The sequence below is a fragment of the Coregonus clupeaformis genome, chromosome 30 (assembly GCF_020615455.1).
Source record: "Coregonus clupeaformis isolate EN_2021a chromosome 30, ASM2061545v1, whole genome shotgun sequence".
Lineage (NCBI taxonomy): Eukaryota > Metazoa > Chordata > Actinopteri > Salmoniformes > Salmonidae > Coregonus > Coregonus clupeaformis.
The window spans coordinates 6,904,654-6,924,134 of record NC_059221.1 but is presented as its reverse complement, the minus strand read 5'-3'; the positions used below and the strand labels follow the sequence as shown (position 1 = coordinate 6,924,134).

The 19,481-nt window shown below is 42.2% G+C and overlaps 1 protein-coding gene across 1 annotated transcript; it reads right to left on the bottom strand.

Moving 5' to 3' along the window:
• LOC121545960 (kazrin-A-like) lies at positions 1 to 16,763 on the bottom strand. Its single transcript, XM_041856911.2, has 7 exons — positions 16,742 to 16,763; positions 13,615 to 13,946; positions 13,103 to 13,221; positions 11,945 to 12,176; positions 11,369 to 11,470; positions 5,413 to 5,579; positions 1 to 1,396 (listed from the first exon to the last, which is right to left on the bottom strand). Exons 1-7 carry the CDS (start codon positions 16,761 to 16,763, stop codon positions 1,135 to 1,137), a joined length of 1,236 nt encoding a protein of 411 aa, XP_041712845.2. The 3' UTR covers positions 1 to 1,134.
• Positions 16,764 to 19,481: the final 2,718 nt, after the last annotated feature.

Sequence of the window (19,481 nt, the reverse complement as noted above, 5' to 3'; positions counted from 1 at the left end):
TAATTGTTTGTTTGCTTTACTACAGACAATATCCACAGTCCATGTTTGCAAGGCATTTGAGAGTTGCTATAACATCAGGATTGAATTAAACATCAAAAAGACATTTGTTGTAAAACTAATTTGAATGTTTTGAATCATTCGCTCACATTGAGACTGGTCATCAATAAGAACTACAAAACTCAAATTAATCACTGAGTCATTTCCTGTTAAAAAAAAAAAAACTTTGCACATAATGCAAATAGAAAAAATAAAAGCCTTTTCAGTTTGAGATTGTTTCCAAGGGATAGACGTGTCTCCTCGACTCCTCACAATGGTCAGATTCCACAAATACCAGTGAGAGATGCAAATAATTGATATTAGAATGGGATAAATAAAAAAAGGTTATTTCTCTTGCCAAAGAAAGTGCATTCTGACCATCAAAGCCTCCATCATTAGAAAAATACCGTAAACATAATTCGTCTGGCTTGCCACAAGGCCAAGGGTCCTGTGCCGTACTGTAGACACAGACGTCACCATGTCACATGTCCGTGACCTCGAGGCCCGATTGTCTGTGGATTGGACTCCCCTCCGTCCTGGGCAGAGCTTCATCGCAAGCCTCTCTCGGCAGGGAGCAGTAGCTATGACAACTCAAGTCCCGCCCACATTGGGCTTTAGGGCTGAACCCTAAAGGAGGTTTGGGGTCTTGAAGTAATCACTGATCTGACATGTCTGGAATGGTGACCTATTCTGTAACGTTAGATCAGTGGTTACTCCAAGGGGGAGGAAGGAAGCATTTTGACCATTTTCAAACAAGGCTTCAAACTGAGGATATCGCTACACAGTAAATATATATTCCCCTAGGGCTATAGGTCTACACTATAGGAAAGCAAATGCAAGAGGAACGAATAGAGACATTTTGGCTTCAAGGCCTTTTTCAAAACAAGAAAGACTTGAAGCTATAACATCGACACAGGAATGTATTTGACGGACAGTGCGCATTGAAGGGATAGTTCATATAAATTACATATATAGATATTTGTTTCCTTGCCTTGAATGAAAGCAGAGTGACTGCAATCCACAATTTGGTTTTGTTAAACTAGCCATGACCAACGAAGCTAATTATTAGCATTGAATTTAGCTGAACTATCCCTTTAATCAACATTTATTGTTTACATTCAAGTGTGACGGAGTTAGCAAAATAGCTAATTTTCGTCCGTAGTCTGGGGGAGTGCACACCTTGACGGCCCGTCTCCTGAGGGAGCCTTCGTCGTCCAGGTGTGTGTGGCGGCTGGCGGAGCTGGTGGGCTGGCCCAGGAAGGCATGGCGTAACGGCGTAGGTGGGGAAGCATGGCATAGAGGCGTGGGTGGGGTGCTCATAGTCCCCAGCCTATCATGGTGCTGCTGTAGACCACCTGACCTGGGGGGGGATGGATACATTATTGATTGATTGGTTGTTTATAATTATGAGAGGCATTGATTGATTGGTTTATGACTGTTATATAGGCCAGGGGTTCTCAAACTTTTTGGGTCCGGAGTGAATTCATCAGGGACCCCCTCATAATCAGATAAAATTGCTTACAAGGAGTTTTACTATGACGTCTAGAGTGCATGGCTGGACGAACAAAGTCTTGGGCCCGGGGAACAACATTTAAAAGGCCCGACTTGGCGTTGTTGCAGTTTTCAAGCTAATTTCTTAAAATTCTACACATTTTGTCATGGGGCAGAGAGATTTTTTGTTGTTGCAGCTTTAAAGCTAATATCCTGCAATTCCACACATTTTGCCATGAGGCAGAAAGAAAACATTGCAGTTGTAAAGCTTAAATTACAGTGCATTTATGTAAAAAAAACAATTATAAAATGATAATTGGTAATTGGTGGAGTACTGTGAATACCAATATCCCTGTGAGCCTCCCGGCCCCTGCTGCCCAGGGATAAGAACATAGATAAATAATATTACCTTACTTATTCCACAGATCCTTTGGCAAAATTTATTTTAATCTGTTGTTAGTAATATTCATTTAAAAAATGAAATTTCATATATTCTGTATAGATACATACAGTACCAGAGAAAAGTTTGGACACACATACTCATTCCAGGGTTTTCCTTTATTTTTACTATTTTCTACATTGTAGAATAACCATGAAGACATCAAAACTATGAAATAACACATATGGAATCATGTAGTAACCAAGAAAGTGTTAAACAAATTAAAATATATTTTATATTTGAGATTCTTCAGAGTAGCCACCCTTTGCCTTTGACAGCTTTGCACACGCTTGGTATTCTCTCAACCAGCTTCATGAGGTAGTCACCTGGAATGAATTTCAATTAACAGGTGTGCCTTCTTAAAAGTTAATTTGTGGAATTGTTTTCCTTCTTAATGCGTTTGAGCCAATCAGTTGTGTTGTGACAAGGTAGGGGTGGTATACAGAAGATTGCCCTATTTGGTAAAATACCAAGTCCATATTATGGCAAGAACAGCTCAAATAAGCAAAGAGAAATGACAGTCCATCATTACTTTAAGACATGAAGGGCAGTCATTTCAAGAACTTTGAAAGTTTCTTCAAGTGCAGTCTCAAAAACCATCAAGCGCTATGATGAAAAGAGTTACCTCTGCTGCAGAGGACAAGTTAATTAGAGTTACCAGCCTCAGAAATTGCAGCCCAAATAAATGTTCAAGTAACAGACATCTCAACATCAACTGTTCAGAGGAGACAATGTGAATCAGGCTTTCATGGTCGAATTGCTGCAAAGAAACCACTACTAAAGGACACCAATAAGAAGAGACTTGCTTGGCCCAAGAAACACGAGCAATGGACATTAGACCGGTGGAAATCTGTCCTTTGGTCTGATGAGTCCAAATTTGAGATTTCTGGTTCCAACCGCTGTGTCTTTGCGAGACGCAGAGTAGGTGAACGTATGATCTCTGCATGTGTGGTTCCCACCGTGAAGCATGGAGGAGGAGGTGTGATGGTGTGGAGGTGCTTTGCTGGTGACACTGTGTGATTTATTTAGAATTCAAGGCACACCTAACCAGCATGGCTACCACATAATTCTGCATAGATATGCCATCCCATCTGTTTTGTGCTTAGTGGGACTATCATTTGTTTTTCAACAGGACAATGACCCAACACAACTCCAGGCTGTGTAAGGGCTATTTTACCAAGAAGGAGAGTGATGAGTGCTGCATCTGATGACCTGGCCTCCACAATCACCTGACCTCAACCCAATTGAGATGGATTGGGATGAGTTGGACCACAGAGTGAGGGAAAAGCAGCCAACAAGTGCTCAGCATATGTGGGAACTCCTTCAAGACTGTTGGAAAAGCATTCCAGGTGAAGCTGGTTGAGAGAATGCCAAGAGAGTGCAAAGCTGTCATCAAGGCAAAGGGTGGCTACTTTGAAGAATTTCAAATACAAAATATATTTTGATTTGTTTAACATGATGTATAAAATAGTAATAATAAAGAAACACCCTTGAATGAATAGGTGTGTCCAAACTTTTGACTAGTACTATATATATATATATATATATATATATATATATATATATATATATATATATATATCACACACACACACATACACTGCTCAAAAAAATAAAGGGAACACTTAAACAACACAATGTAACTCCAACTCAATCACACTTCTGTGAAATCAAACTGCTTAGGAAGCAACACTGATTGACAATACATTTCACATGCTGTTGTGCAAATGGAATAGACAACAGGTGGAAATTATAGGCAATTAGCAAGACACCCCCAATAAAGGACTGGTTTTGCAGGTGGTGACCACAGACCACATCTCAGTTCCTATGCTTCCTGGCTGATGTTTTGGTCACTTTTGAATGCTGGCGGTGCTTTCACTCTAGTGGTAGCATGAGACGGAGTCTAAAACACACACAAGTGGCTCAGGTAGTGCAGCTCATCCAGGATGGCACATCAATGCGAGCTGTGGCAAGAAGGTTTGCTGTGTCTGTCAGCGTAGTGTCCAGAGCATGGAGGCGCTACCAGGAGACAGGCCAGTACATCAGGAGACGTGGAGGAGGCCGTAGGAGGGCAACAACCCAGCAGCAGGACTGCTACCTCCGCCTTTGTGCAAGGAGGAGCAGGAGGAGCACTGCCAGAGCCCTGCATTATGACCTCCAGCAGGCCACAAATGTGCATGTGTCTGCTCAAACGGTCAGAAACAGACTCCATGAGGGTGGTATGAGGGCCCGACGTCCACAGGTGGGGGTTGTGCTTACAGCCCAACACTGTGCAGGACGTTTGGCATTTGCCAGAGAACACCAAGATTGGCAAATTCGCCACTGGCGCCCTGTGCTCTTCACAGATGAAAGCAGGTTCACACTGAGCACATGTGACAGACATGACAGAGTCTGGAGACACCGTGGAGAATGTTCTGCTGCCTGCAACATCCTCCAGCATGACCGGTTTGGCGGTGGGTCAGTCATGGTGTGGGGTGGCATTTCTTTGGGGGGCCGCACATCCCTCCATGTGCTCGCCAGAGGTAGCCTGACTGCCATTAGGTACCGAGATGAGATCCTCAGACCCCTTGTGAGACCATATGCTGGTGCGGTTGGCCCTGGGTTCCTCCACAGACTGTCCAGGAGTTGGCGGATGCTTTAGTCCAGGTCTGGGAGGAGATCCCTCAGGAGACCATCCGCCACCTCATCAGGAGCATGCCCAGGCGTTGTAGGGAGGTCATACAGGCACGTGGAGGCCACACACACTACTGAGCCTCATTTTGACTTGTTTTAAGGACATTACGTCAAAGTTGGATCAGCCTGTAGTGTGGTTTTCCACTTTAATTTTGAGGGTGACTCTAAATCCAGACCTCCATGGGTTGATAAATTTGATTTCCATTGATCATTTTTGTGTGATTTTTTTGTCAGCACATTCAACTATGTAAAGAAAAAAGTATTTAATAAGATTATTTCATTCATTCAGATCTAGGATGTGTTATTTTAGTGTTCCCTTTATTTTTTTGAGCAGTGTATATATATATATATATATTTTTTTTTTCTTTTGATCTGGCCGCCTGGTGGTCCATGGACCCCACTTTGAGAACCCCTGATATAGGCAGCCGTATTTCTCTGGAGTGCATGTGTTGAGCTGGCGATACAACCAGCACTCAGAATCTGGTCTGACTTGTATCTTTGAAAGAGATCGGTGTCCTGCCCTCATGATTGTACCCACAAGTCCCCTCCCTCATTAGGTTAAGGGATGTTGTCTATTCAGCCCTCTCAGCAATTATAAGGTGTCACATGGTCTCCAGGCCATGTTGTTCACATTAACTCAAGGAGGGATGACATCATCCTCACATGACCTGCCTCAGGCCTTCCCTGAAAATAAGGCTCATCTCTATTCTCTCTCTTTCTCTCTCTCTCTGTTGCTCCCTCTCACTCTCTCTCTCTGCCCTGCCCTGCCTCACCTGGCCGAACTGATGAGGGCCTTCATTTCCTCAGTGAGGTGGTGGCGAATCATGTGCTTGTTGCCTAGGATACCCAATGCCGTTGCCATGGAGTCCATGTTGAAGGAGGGATCTAGCACCATGACCGCACCATGAACTCCACTGTTCTGGAGACTGTCGGCAAACTCCTGTACAGGGTGGGGAGAGGGATATTGCAATTATGGTAAAATTTTATTCGAAGGGTTAGTTAAGGCTCAATGCAGCCGTTCTTATTGCAATATCAAATAATTTCTAGTTAACAATTGAGTACCTTACTGTAATAGTTTTCACTTAATGTTAAAAAATAAACCAAAAATAGCTTTTTAGCAAAAATCTATTTCTCAAGCAAGAATTTTGCTAGGACTGTCTGGGAGTGGTCTGAGTGGGAGGGGGATAGATGCAGTATGTCATCTGAAAATGAGCTGTTATTGGCAGAGAGGTTTTGAACCCTCTTTGTTATTGGTCTATATTAACTTATCCCGCCTGGTGATGTCACCAGGTAAGCCAAAACTCCACCCATGCAAAACCTACTGAATGAAGGTCCTGTGTAGATTGTATTTTAAACCAGAAACAATCAGAAAATAACAATGATAAAATGTCTTCTTGGTGGTATCTCTACTTTACTATTTATATTTTTGAAAACTTTTACTTCACTACATTCCTAAAGAAAGTAATGTACTTTTTTACTCCATACATTTTCCCTGACACCCAAAAGCACTCGTTACATTTTGAATGCTTAGCAGGACAGGAAAATGGTCCAATTCACACACTTATCAAGAGAACATCCCTGGTCATCTCTACTGCCTCTGATCTGTTGGACTCATTAAACACAAATTCTTCATTTGTAAATGATGTCTGAGTGTTGGCGTGTGCCCCTGGCTATCCGTAAATAAATAAAAACACATTGTGCCATCTGGTTTGCTTAATAAAAGGAATTTGAAATGATTTATACTTTTACCTTTAATTTTGATACTTAAGTATATTTAAAACCAAATACTTTCAGACTTTTAGTCAATAAATACTTTACAGGGTGACTTTCACTTTTACTTGAGACATTTTCTATTAAGGCATCTTTACTTTTAATCAAGTATGACAGTTGGGTACTTTTTCCACCACTGCTAACCCTCAACATTGAAAAATGTATTGAATAGGGCTCTGACTGACAATATTTACTTGGACTGTTCACAGTGGCAATTTTAGCATGTCAATCTTGATGGGGCAAACAAAAGCAAAAATTGGGGGATGCATGCCAGCAAAGCCACAACACAACACTGAACAATACACTAATTGCACTAGAACGGTGACAAACGGTGCCCACAAACTGTTAGGGCCGACATAAATCTGTCCCAACAGCAGAGTCCCAACAGCAGAGTCCCAACACCTTACCACTACTACACCTGGCTATCAGTGGAGCCTTGTCTGGCAGCAAAACAGTTCATTCAGCCTCATTTACTGCCTTTTAAAAAAACATAGCTGATATGGCTGACTTGCTTAAACAAATGTGGTTTCTACTGTAGGCCTCCTGTAGCTCAGTTGGTAGAGCATGGCGCTTGCAACACCAGGGTTGTGGGTTCGATTCCCACGGGGGGCCAGTATGAAAAATGTATGCACTCACTAACTGTAAGTCGCTCTGGATAAGAGCGTCTGCTAAATGACTAAAATGTAAATGTAAATTGAGATGTACAAACTATGGCATAAGGGGATGACAAGCGGATAAGAGGCAATCCGTAATTGGGCCGTTCTTACAGTGTTCTCCCTGTACACCAAGTCAGAACCGTAGGATAAATAAAGTGGGCATATAAGCAGAAAATGAAAGCTCTTACAATATTCGATGATTACATTTCTCTAAAACAGGTTATAGGCTACACGTTCACCACCAAGTCAGAACAGTACGCACAATTAAGACAGGAAAATAGACCAAATTATTACGGTGAGGCACATGGGCTACTAACAGCTTACTACATGACCTACACTTAGTATTACTTTCTTAGCTAAAGTATACATATCTCCCTGGCATATTACATTATTTATGCAGCAGCATACAAGACATTTTTGGACTCACCTTGTTGTGCTGTGCTCACTTGAACAGGAAGGTGGCGCGGCGGTCCTTCGTGGGCAAATTTTGTCATCAAACTTTGTCATCAAAGTCTGGCATTCTCTGGATTTATGGCGCTTTCAAGACAACTGGGAACTCGGGGAAAAAACAAGGTCAAATTATGATGACGTCAGTGATCTTCAGGTCATAGCTCTAGAAAGAGGCCCGAGTTCCCGACTTACAATTCAGAGTTGGATGACCGGTCAAAACGTATTTTCCCAGTCGGAGCTAATTTCTTCCCCGAGTTCCCAGTTGTCTTGAACTCACTGAAGTCAGATTTCCCAGTTCGGAGTTAACAGTTCTGAGCGCAGCAGAAATCATGCTGGATTGACAGCATGGCCAATGTTGAATGTTTATCATTTTAAGCTTGGAAAAGAGACCCTTGGGACCACACAGCCACACCACTGAATAGCAGGCTAGTGATTGCTTTGCAACGCTTGCAGTTAGCCAATAATTCCTTCCAAACCACTAATTGTTGAATTTGCGATTTCCAACTTGTTGTGTAATGTTTATGTCCAATGGCCGATGAGCACCGATACGTTTTAGCTATAATTTCTCTTCATATGACAAGGACTAAAAAGCATTTGCCAGTAGATTGTCGACATGATTCATGATGACTGCTAGCTTGCTAGCTAAGATTTTGAAAGTATGATGTTGACATGATCAGTCCAATCAAAGCTACTGTAGATATAATGTGATTTGACGTAATTTTATCTGTGGCCAATGACCTTGAGCCTTCTTGGATGGGTACTTCTAATGTAACTCTATGGCAGCACCCAAGGGGCTTGAATTTTCAAGCTCTACCCTTAGATTTGGCGGTGACGTAGTGTCCCCATGAGTGACAAACACTGAGACAATCACGGCGCAACTAGAGAACATTACGCAATCCCGGTAGCAACTAGAGAACATTACCAACCCCTACGTGCCGCATTTTCTGTTGGCTGCCCCACCACCACAGAAAGCACTGAGCTAGGCTGGAACACCTGCATTTTGGAGCTGCCTTACTGTATGCGGCTTTATTAACTCAATGATTTTTGTAAAAAAAAAAAAAAAATTGTTTGCTAAATGATATGTGACATGTATTAATGCCAAAATAACATGCAAAACAGGCAACAATTTATTTTTATTTTGTATTTTTAGGTAAAAATGTGGGGCTAAAAACAGGTGGTGATGGGCCACCACTGGCTGTTCATATGAAAGGATCTATCATAAACTGTCATAAGCTTCTGAAAACGGTCAATTGAGTTACAGTAAGTCACGACTTATTGTGCGGTAACCACAATACCGCAATCATTGGGATGCACAATTCACTTTAATGAATACTTTGCACTGTGCATCAAATGATTACTAACCATGTGTAAGCACATTTTCATACTGACACCAGTCAGGTCTTATCATAAGTGGCTAAGATTTATCAATGCGTACTGAGTAGTGGGGAACCGTGAAGGCCTTCTATGCCTTCAGAGAAGGCCTAAGGATTTATAAAATAATTGTAGTAGTAAAATATATAAATATCCTTTAATTTCTATTTAATCTTTTCAATAATATTTCAATCATATTCAAATTATATTATTGTTTTCAATTATATTCTGATTTAATCGCTTCAGTTTGTGTTGGAAAGGAAAGGGTTAACACTGAAGATAAAAAATATCAGGATTTTTCTTTGGTGGTCTCTGTGGAGATAAATCTAGCTAGGTAAATCAGCCATTGGCTGTGCCATCAGAAGCTAGATAGAAGGCATCTGCCATTTAACCGTATTAGGGCAGAATTCTGGAGTGACAGCGCAATCAACCAATCACATTTTGACTTGTAATGGCGTTTATACAAAAATGTATGGAAACTTCCGCCTTCGGATAAAGATGGAGATGTTCCAAAACGGTAGCGTCCATGGAATTGTTGCTTGAATCTGAAAGTGCGGCAAGTGAAGTGTGTGACAATGAATGGAAAATAGTGAAATCAAAGAATGGAACAAAACGAAGTAGAGGACAAGGACCGGTCCAATAACGCATTTCTTATTGGACTGCGTTTTTTGGACAAGGAGGTTCATTTGGGAAATCAATTTGTTCTATCGAGGACTGTGAAGAAAGCAGTGGGAAAGGTGGATTTAATCAAGGTGACTAGAAGCAGCCTTGTTTTGGTTAATTGTGTCGATGAAGAACAGAAGAAGCGTGGCAAAATCTGGATCTGGCAAAATTACCCACATCAGAAGTAACCTGTACTGACTTTCGGAGCAGGGCGCCTGCCAAAGGAGTTATACTTGGAGTCTCGTTAGATATAGATGACGAGCACCTTATTCAGAAAATCCCAGGAGTGGTCAGTGCACGTGGCCTGTAAATGGGAAGGAAGGAGAAAAGCCTATTGATTGTTTGAAGAGACTACCTGAACATGTGAAGCTTGGATATGTGAGGTATGCGGTTAGAGCATTTCTGTCCAAACCACTACAGTGTGGGAATTGTAAAAGATATGGTCACGTGTCAAATGTTTGCAGACGTGAGAAGTATGGTATTGAAGAATCTGTGAATGGAAAATGTGGTGGGGATCATACTCTGGACTTCCTTGAGTGCCCTGTTAGGGTGAGAGAGGTCGAGGTGTCAAGGATCAGGGCTGTACAGCAGATCTCCTATGTGGAGGTGGTGAAGAGAGTCGAAGGGGCAAGAGACCACAGTGTTGAAGAAGATATGGAGGTGGATGAGTTGCAACCAGTTGCTAATGTTTTAAGTCAATCAAGTGATCTGGATACATTCATTGTGAAGAAGGTGGATTTTGTAACATTTATAGCCACAGTGATTAATTGTACAGCACAAATGTCTAAGAAGTCCAAGAAGCTGGACATCATTATATCTGCAGCAGAGAAGTTTTTGGAGCTTCAAGACTTCACGGCAGAAGCACTGCAAGGACTATTGTCGCTACGAAATGTCCCGCCCTCACAGGAGTCTTCTGAGCCTATTTAGGGACCTGATTAGATTATTATTATTTTTTTACAGAAAAGCAGGTTGATTTTGTTTAGTTAATTTCTAGTTAAGTTTGTATGATATATATATATATATATATATATATATATATATTTTTACCCACATTATTTCCTTTTTTGTTAGCGTCGCCCTTTTCAAGATGAACTTTCAACAAAAAGTTAGCCATCTCTTTGAAAATAACTTCTGTATGAAACATTGTAGCATTTAAACCTTAGATCACCGGTTAGTTTGTGTGCTGAATGTGAACATTTTGTTTTTGCAATGGGAAGTAATAGTTGCACATTTCAATTTGGAAATGCTTAGCCTAATGATTGTGTTATTGTATTCTTATGATTGGGACCTACTGGCTTATTATGTCAGAGTGAATGGGCTGCTTATTCTTTAACATCATGCTGTGTGTGACTGCTATCTTTCTATCAGCCCTATGTGTTTTACAAAAAGTGCGCTGCATATTAGGGTCGCTGTCCTTTCAGCATCACAAGCCTGCCACACTCACTTCTCTTGATGTGTCACTGTTGTCGCAAGGGATAGTGTGATAGTGATGGCGTTAGGCTACCATAGGTTGTGTAAGCAGTGTGGTTGTTGTTGCTGGTAGCAATATCCGTGCGGTTGCTGTCTCTGTGTGAGTGCAGCCCGAAGCGTGGCTCAGCCTCAGTCCTGTTTGATTCAGTTGGGAACATTAATTGATGCTATGCTATCTTTCTTGATTTTTGAGTTTGGTACAACATGTTGGAAGATATTTTCTCCCCACTGAAGGTCTAATAGCCACGGTTCACCACTGGTACTGAGTCAGTGTAAAACATCAGATGTCATGTTCTTAAAGTACTTGTGTGCCAAAGTCAATAGGATGAATGTGACCCCATGACCCCACCTTAAGGTCAATGTCTCGAACCCACTTGACGACACGATGACACGTCCATACCAAGGGATCCAGGTTCTGATGCTCACACTGAGCCCGTCTGGCCTGGAGGGCCTGAGAGGGTCGAAAGACACACACACGTGTATATATAGACACACACAAACACACATTTAAATGTACATTCACCATTTTTATTCTACTTTCAACCACAGATTACACACATCCACAACTAAATGAGTTCATAAAGCCATGTCAGTATGTGCAAATAAAGTGAATTGTAGCCTACAGTACATGCATACACAAATACATATCTCTAACATTTATTTTGAATAAAAGTCAGTCAATTCAGGAAGTAAACTGAAATTCCAATTCAATAATTTAAAAAAGGGCTTATTTTCAATCACTTCTCAATAAAATGAAAAGGAGAAGCTATTTATTTCAAGTGTTTATAGTCAAATAAATTCCTGAATTGACTGTTTTCCCAATCCTGCTGTATGGACAGTATGTTGGCCTACTGCACATTTGTACATGTAATGTTTATGTATACTGTATATATGGATGTGTGTTGCTGTTTGCATGACTACCTACCTCCTTGTCAAAGTTGAGCATGTACAGCAGCTCGATGCCCAGCAGCAGGCTGACCTGGTGGGCCTTCTTGGTGACGTTGAGGGACCTCTCCAGATCACGCTGTGTCAGAGAGTTGAGCATGCGCCCGTCAACCAGGTGTGTGTGGAAGGCCTGCGAGTACTGCGGCAGCCCCACGTCGTTCAGCCAGGCCTTGGCCACCCAGTGGTGGTCCAAGTCTGCAGCCTTTGACAGCCTGCAGTGTGAAGAGATGAGGAGAAATGAAGAAGAAGAAAACATGAGAAGAGATGACAGGACATGGGGAGAGATGGAAAGAGATGAGAAGAAAGGAAGGTGAGTAGATTATTATGTCCCTGTGTGAAATATTTTGCACGAGATGTCATAAGAATGCCATTTTCGGGTTGAAAAGTTGTTCTCTGGTTGAATCGACAAGAGATTACAACCAGGTGAAGATGTTTGTTTCTGGTCACTAATGACACATCTATAAACGTCAGTTTTCAAATCAATATACAACTTGACTATGGAAACAATAAAGAAGTCAGCCTGATGTCATTGCAACCAGTTTTGCTCTCTGGGGTATAAAGAGTATATCTTCCATGTTGGGTCTATGTTCCTTGACAGCAGTGTTGGGGTCAATTATATTCCAACTACAGGGATTTAATTGAATTCCATGTCCAATTCAACAGACTGAAATTGACCCCAACTCTACTTGAAAGTGACATTCTAATTCACATTCTGCATATGCATTATTTTATTGCCTTGGAACACTTCGTGGAGGCGGCTCAAATTCCAAATCTGAAACTGGGTTTGCCAAACCCTGCATCTCTGTCTCTGATCATTGTCTAACCTTGGTTACATGATTGTGCCTGTCACCAATAACGTGTGGTGTTATGCAGTGTGTTAGAATAGTGGTAGTCATGTTTGACCAGCAGAGGGCCATCTCACACTAGAGGTAGCAAACCGCTACTGTGTGTGTGTGTGTGTGTGTGTGTCTGATACCATTGCAGATGAGAGTTGTAGAGTTTGCCTTTAACTGTTGATCCAGGGTCAGATATTATTGTACCCTCCTAATGGTTAAGGTTAGGATTTGGGGTTGGGCAATCTGGATCCTAGATATGTGGTTTTAGTGTGAGAAGGTGTATGAGGAGCGGAGCGTCTCACCCCCTGCCGTTTTCGGCATCCCTGTAGTCATTGATGGCCAGCCGGAGCTTCCTGCGGTGCATGGAGCTGGTGACCCCTAACCCAAGCTCCAGGTCCTCATCTGACAGGCCCAGCAGCACCTGCACAGGGGTCAAAGGTCAAATCACATTCAACTGATTGATGATAGTGGATTTCCGGATTGCGATTTCACAAGTGCCTTTGATTTGCGCCGCAGCATGTACCGGATGGCGGAAATTGACATTTGATTTAAAAACTGAGAAAAAACTGATATTCTCTTGATGTGACTTGTTCAGTTCTGAGAGCAAACCAGGCTGAGAAGTCTCCAGGCTCCAATGCAGCAACCAGTCTGTCAATATCTGTATCAAGTGTCAACTCGCTCTACCGGCAGGAGAAGCTGATGTGAAAATCAAATGAATCCACCTCTGAAAGAGCTATTCGGAAAGCCACATGGATTTGATTGATTGAATACTGGCCTAAGTCTTCCTACAGTTTGATGCCATCTCGGGTCCTACCTTGCCACTCTTCACATTCTCAGAGCAGGCGCGAATGTACATGGGCATTGCCATGATGACCTCCAGCCAGGCCTGCACGGTGCCCGCCCTCCACAGCGACATGGGCATGCCCCGGGCAAGCTCCACCTGCTGGAGGCGGTCCAGCTGATCCTCCCCATCCGATAGGCTGAGAGTGAGGCGGGTGGGGCTTGAGAGACTGTCTGAGTCTGGATAGATGGGCGAGGGGGAGTGGGAGGAGAGATATGAGCAGGGGAGTTTTGGAAGGTGGGAGAGTGGTAGTAGGGGTGCAGTGGGTTTTCTATAAGAACAAACCTTGCTCTGCTGTTTGGCTGCTGTTTATGAGACAGAGTAGTTTCTAATGGAATAACACACTTTGGCTCCTTGACAGCTTTTGTGCATAGCCAATAGTTTGCCAAGCCTCAGAAAAGTTTGTAAACAAACTATCCACAGTGTCAAACAAACTTATGTACTTACTAAGTTCTTTAAAGAGAAGCTGTTAAAAACAGTTTGTCCATTTACGTTAAATTCATTGTTAGCCTACACTACCGGTCAGAAGTTTTAGAACACCTACTCATTCAAGGGTTTTTCTTTCTTTTTACTATTTTCTACATTGTAACTACATCAAAACTATGAAATAACACATATGGAATCATTTAGTAACCAAAAAAGTGTTAAACAAATCAAAATATATTTTATATTTGAGATTCTTCAAATAGCCACCCTTTGCGTCGATGACAGCTTTGCACCCTCTTGGCATTCCCTCAACTAGCTTCATGAGGTAGTCACCTGGAATGCATTTCAATTAACAGATGTTCCTTCTTAAAAGTTAATTTGTGGAATTGTTTTCCTTCTTAATGCGTTTGAGCCAATCAGTTGTGTTGTGACAAGGTAGGGGTGGATATGCAGAAGATAGCCCTATTTGGTAAAAGACCAAGTCCATATTATGGAAAGAACAGCTCAAATAAGCAAAGAGAAACGACAGTCCATCAATACTTTAAGACATGAAGGTCAGTCAACACAGAACATTTCAAGAACTTTGAAAGTTTATTCAAGTGCAGTTGCAAAAACCATCAAGAGCTATGATGAAACTGGCTCTCATGAGGACCGCCACAGGAATGGAAGACCCAGAGTTACCTCTGCTGCAGAGGATAAGTTCATTAGAGTTACCAGCCTCAGAAATCGCAGCCCAAATAAATGCTTCACAGAGTTCAAGTAACAGACACATCTCAACATCAACTGTTCAGAGGAGACTGTATGAATCAGGCCTTCATGGTCGAATTGCTGCAAAGAAACCACTACTAAAGGACACCAATAAGAAGAAGAGACTTGCTTGGGCCAAGAAACACGAGCAATGGACATTAGACCGGTGGAAATGTGTCCTTTGGTCTGTAGTCTAAATTGGAGATTTTTGGTACCAACCGCCGTGTCTTTGTGAGACATGGTGTGGGTGAACGGATGATCTCTGCATGTGTATTTCCCACTGTAAAAGCATGGAGGAGGAGGTGTTATGGTGTGGGGGTGCCTTGCTGGTGACACTGTCTGTGATTGACTTAGAATTCAAGGCACACATAACCAGCATGGCTACCACAGCATTCTGCAGCGATACGCCATCCCATCTGGTTTGGGCTTAGTGGGACTATCAATTGTTTTTCAACAGGACAATGACCCAACACACCTCCAGGTTGTGTAAGGGCTATTTTACCAAGAAGGAGAGTGATGGAGTGCTGCATCAGATGACCTGGCCTCCACAATCCCTCAACTAAATTGAGATGGTTTGGGATGATTCGGACCGCAGAGTGAAGGAAAAGCAGCCAACAAGTGCTCAGCATGTGTGGGAACTCCAAGACTGTTGGAAAAGCATTCCAGGTGAAGCTGGTTGAGAGAATACCAAGCGTGTGCAAAGCTGTCAACAAGGCAAAGGGTGGCTATTTGAAGAATCTCAAATCGAAAATATATTTTGATTTCTTTAACACTGTTTTGGTTACTACATGATTCCATATGTGTTATTTCATAGTTTTGATGTCTTCACTATTATTCTACAATGTAGAAAATAGTAAAAATACAGAAAACCCCTTGAATGAGTAGGTGTTCTAAAACCTTTGACCGGTAGTGTACAAGACCAGCTGCTTTATAATAGAGAGGAGCAAACCTGTACAGTCAGAATGGCATAAGGCAGCTATAGGAAGCTAGAGGCAAGTTATAATAAACCCTTCATAGTAAGGTTTAATAGTTAAACAGGGAGAGTTAATTAACTGATCAATGTGTAGGAGTGCAGTCTCCCTCATAAGTGTTCTCCCCTTTGCCTTGTTAGGGAATATGCCAGCAGGTGGCAGTCTAAAGCTTCTTTGGCATGACCTTCTATTGTGTAAACAAATGATATAGTCCCTTAGTGAAAAAGGTATTATTGTTAAAAGATGGTCAACATATAAGGTAACTTGATAATCATCCAGTAGCAATAATCACATAACTCATCACAAATACCAGGGTTATCCTCTCCTTATCATTGAAATAAGGATTCCATGCATGCTTATCATTTCAATGTTTTTGTCACCAGGCTTCTACTGTAGCAGATGTTGTCTGGGCACAATTTGAAGATGATCAACTATTACCTCTTACCTAGCAGATCTACATTGCTTTGTTAAATCACACACTCAATGACAATTCCCTAAGCTGTCTTCAGTCCTGCTAGAAAATTGCTCGCATTCGTTCCCGGCACCACATGAAGAATGACTTATAATTACATTATGGATAAGAGACTAGTCATATCCCAAGGTAAGGACACAGAAGAATGGAGGAATTGTCCTGCTGGCTCCTTGAAAGGGACTCAACTCTCTATGGCTGCTTTGTGTTTGCACTTATCTCGGTGGCACAATAAAGCTGCAAAAAACATTTAAACACAACCCCGTAGCCTATACTATCTGCCCAGAACAGGTGTTTCAATCTCAGTGGGTGTCGGGCAAAACAGAGCAACATGTATTTATTCTGCACAGTTTACTCTCCAACATTTTCTTCACCATTCCTCCAGTCTTTCTTGGTTTATGCATTGTCCTGTTGTGTCTATGGAATCTAACAACAGCCCTGGAGATATAGCAAAGTAAACAGAGTCGAGGGAGAAAAATAACAGTACCTTCAGGAGGTGGGACATTCATTGTACCACCTGCTAATAGGTCAGTAAAAGTTCACATTTGTCATTACCACTGGTTAGCAGACTCTTTCTGTATCCCCCTCCACAATAACATGTAGTGTTGCTCAAACAACCTAATAATTGGCTACGAGCTAGAGTAAGGCACAAATATGTGCAGACTGTTTAGGTGCTTGTTTATAATACCCTATGAGTATACAAAACATTAAGAACACCTGCTCTTTCCATGATATAGACTGACCAGGTGAATGCTATGATCCCTTATTGATTTCACTTGTTAAATCCACTTCAATCAGTGTAATGTATTCTCGAAATGTATCGTCTATAATTTCTTACAACCGACAATAACTATTGAACATCAGATCGGCAGTTACTTACCTCAATTCCGGCTTCAACTTCGACTCATCTGCCCTGGGCTCTTTCTGTAATTCCGACCCAATTTTCGGACTACCCAAGAGGAAACACAGACGTTACAGAAGGCAAGAGGGGGGATCCTGGCGAGATTAAGGCGAAGGGAGGACCGGCCACCTCTTCCCTCCATTCTACTGGTCACTTGATAATAAGATCGATGACCTCCGATCGCATATTTGCTACAAACGGGACTCTCGAAACTGCAATATTCTCTGCTTTTCTGAAACATGGCTATTGGACAAGATACCCCCCATGGCTATCCAACTCGATTGATTCTCCATTCACCATGCCGACAGGACAATGGAGTTGGGGTTTGCATCTTCATCAACAACAACTGGTGTGCTGACTTGAGCACGATGGAAGTGTCGACCCATTATTTACCCGTCTTGGAATACCTGATGGTCAAATACCGACCCTTTTACCTCCCGAGGGAGTATTCAGCTGTTATTGTGACTGTTGTATACATTATCGTGATGTTGTATACATTCCACCTCAGGACAAGAAAAATAACAAGCTGGCACATAAAGGAAAGGTTCACCCATTTTTAATTTTATATTGTTTTTGTGCATCTCTGAGTGATGTTCTATCAATTCCCTGGGTCATTTAATGTTTTCATGTGTATCTGAGTTATTGGCGTTCAAGCAGGCAGACATCCGGCCAGTATGACGTAGCACCGTGATAAAATCGCTCTCACTACACTAGAAGTTAATAGGAATATTACTTTTAGATCGTGAAAACGTCTATCATACATGTCAGATTTCAATACTGGCTGATGTCATAACTCGGGAGGATGGCTTCTCTCGAAAGAGCCATTGATCATATTTTTGCGATATTCCTACCTTGAGAAATGTGTAATTTAACGGAGGGTCTAGCACATTTTTCATATTTGTCTGCCTCTTTAGTCCAGGGTGCATTGCATGGTGCCGTTGCCAGAGATGAGATAGGAATCCAATGAATGAAGGAACATATTGTATAACGCCCCACCCAACAGACTGTCGACCAATCGCGTTCATGTTGTTATGCTGCGTCACGTGGTTGCTAAGCTAATCGTCACATAATCCCTTCTCGAAGTCAGTGAATATGTTGACAAACGTGCCTATTTTCCTCGAAAGTACGTAATGTCACGATTCTATACAATACTACAGATGGCAAGTAAATTATCTCACATCTCGGAAAAGATTTGTAATGTTGTACTTCATGTTGACGAAATTTGTGCTAATGTTGGGTTTTTGAGCTAGCGCCCAATAGACTCCCTATTCACTCATTGAAGGAGAGCACCTCTTGTCGCAGAATCGCCCAGAATGCACTGTGCGGTCCATTGACGTAGCATGGGCAATGTTTCCCATCTCCTCAAAAGTATATCTGCTGTTGTGAATGTTAGACTCCACTCTGTGAGGCACATCGCTCCTCAGGTTGAACATGGTAAGATTCCTAAATTGGTAGTGCAGTTTGTTTAGGCGATTCTACAGCTAACTAGCTAGCTAGCCATCCTGCCCATAGAGAGAGCATTGCGGATTTTGTAGTCGAACTGAGCTGCAACAGATTTTCCATGTTGCTACCAACCTTATTATAACGCCAAAATGAAACATTTGTTCACAAAAAATATGAGTGTTATTTAACACTGTAAATTAAAGGAATGAGTGGTTTTGGGTGGAGTTTTCCTTTAACAAACTGTACGAGGCTATAACCAAGCAGGAAAACTTACATCCAGAGGCTGCTTTTCTGGCTGCTGGCGATTTTAATTCCACATCATTAAGACACGTGATGCCCAACTTCCATCAAAACGTCTCCCTCGCCACTAGGGGTGATAAAGTCCTAGACCACTGTTATTCTACCCACAAGCAAGGATACAAGGCCCTCCCTCGTCCGCCATTCGGCAAATCAGATCATGACTTTGTACTCCTGCTTCCTGTTTACAAGCAGAAGCTCAGACAGGAATTACATGTGACTCGCTCTTTTGAGAAATGGTCACCAGAATCCGAGATTATGCTACAGGACTGCTTTTCTAGCGCTGATTGGAATTTGTTTCGGGACTCCGCCGTTAACATCAACGAGCTAACCACCTCAGTCATTGGCTTCATTAGGAAATGCATCGCCGACGTTGTCCCCACAGTTAAGGTTTCCTGCTTCCCCAATCAAAAGCCCTGGATTAACACAGAGGTTGGTGCTAAACAAAGGATAGGGCTACCGCACACAGGGCTATCGCAGACAACCCTGTAGCTACGGCTGAGGACAGGAACAAGTACAAGAAGTCCCACTATGACCTCCGCAGAGTCATCAAATGAGAAAAAGGACAATATAAGAATAAGGTGGA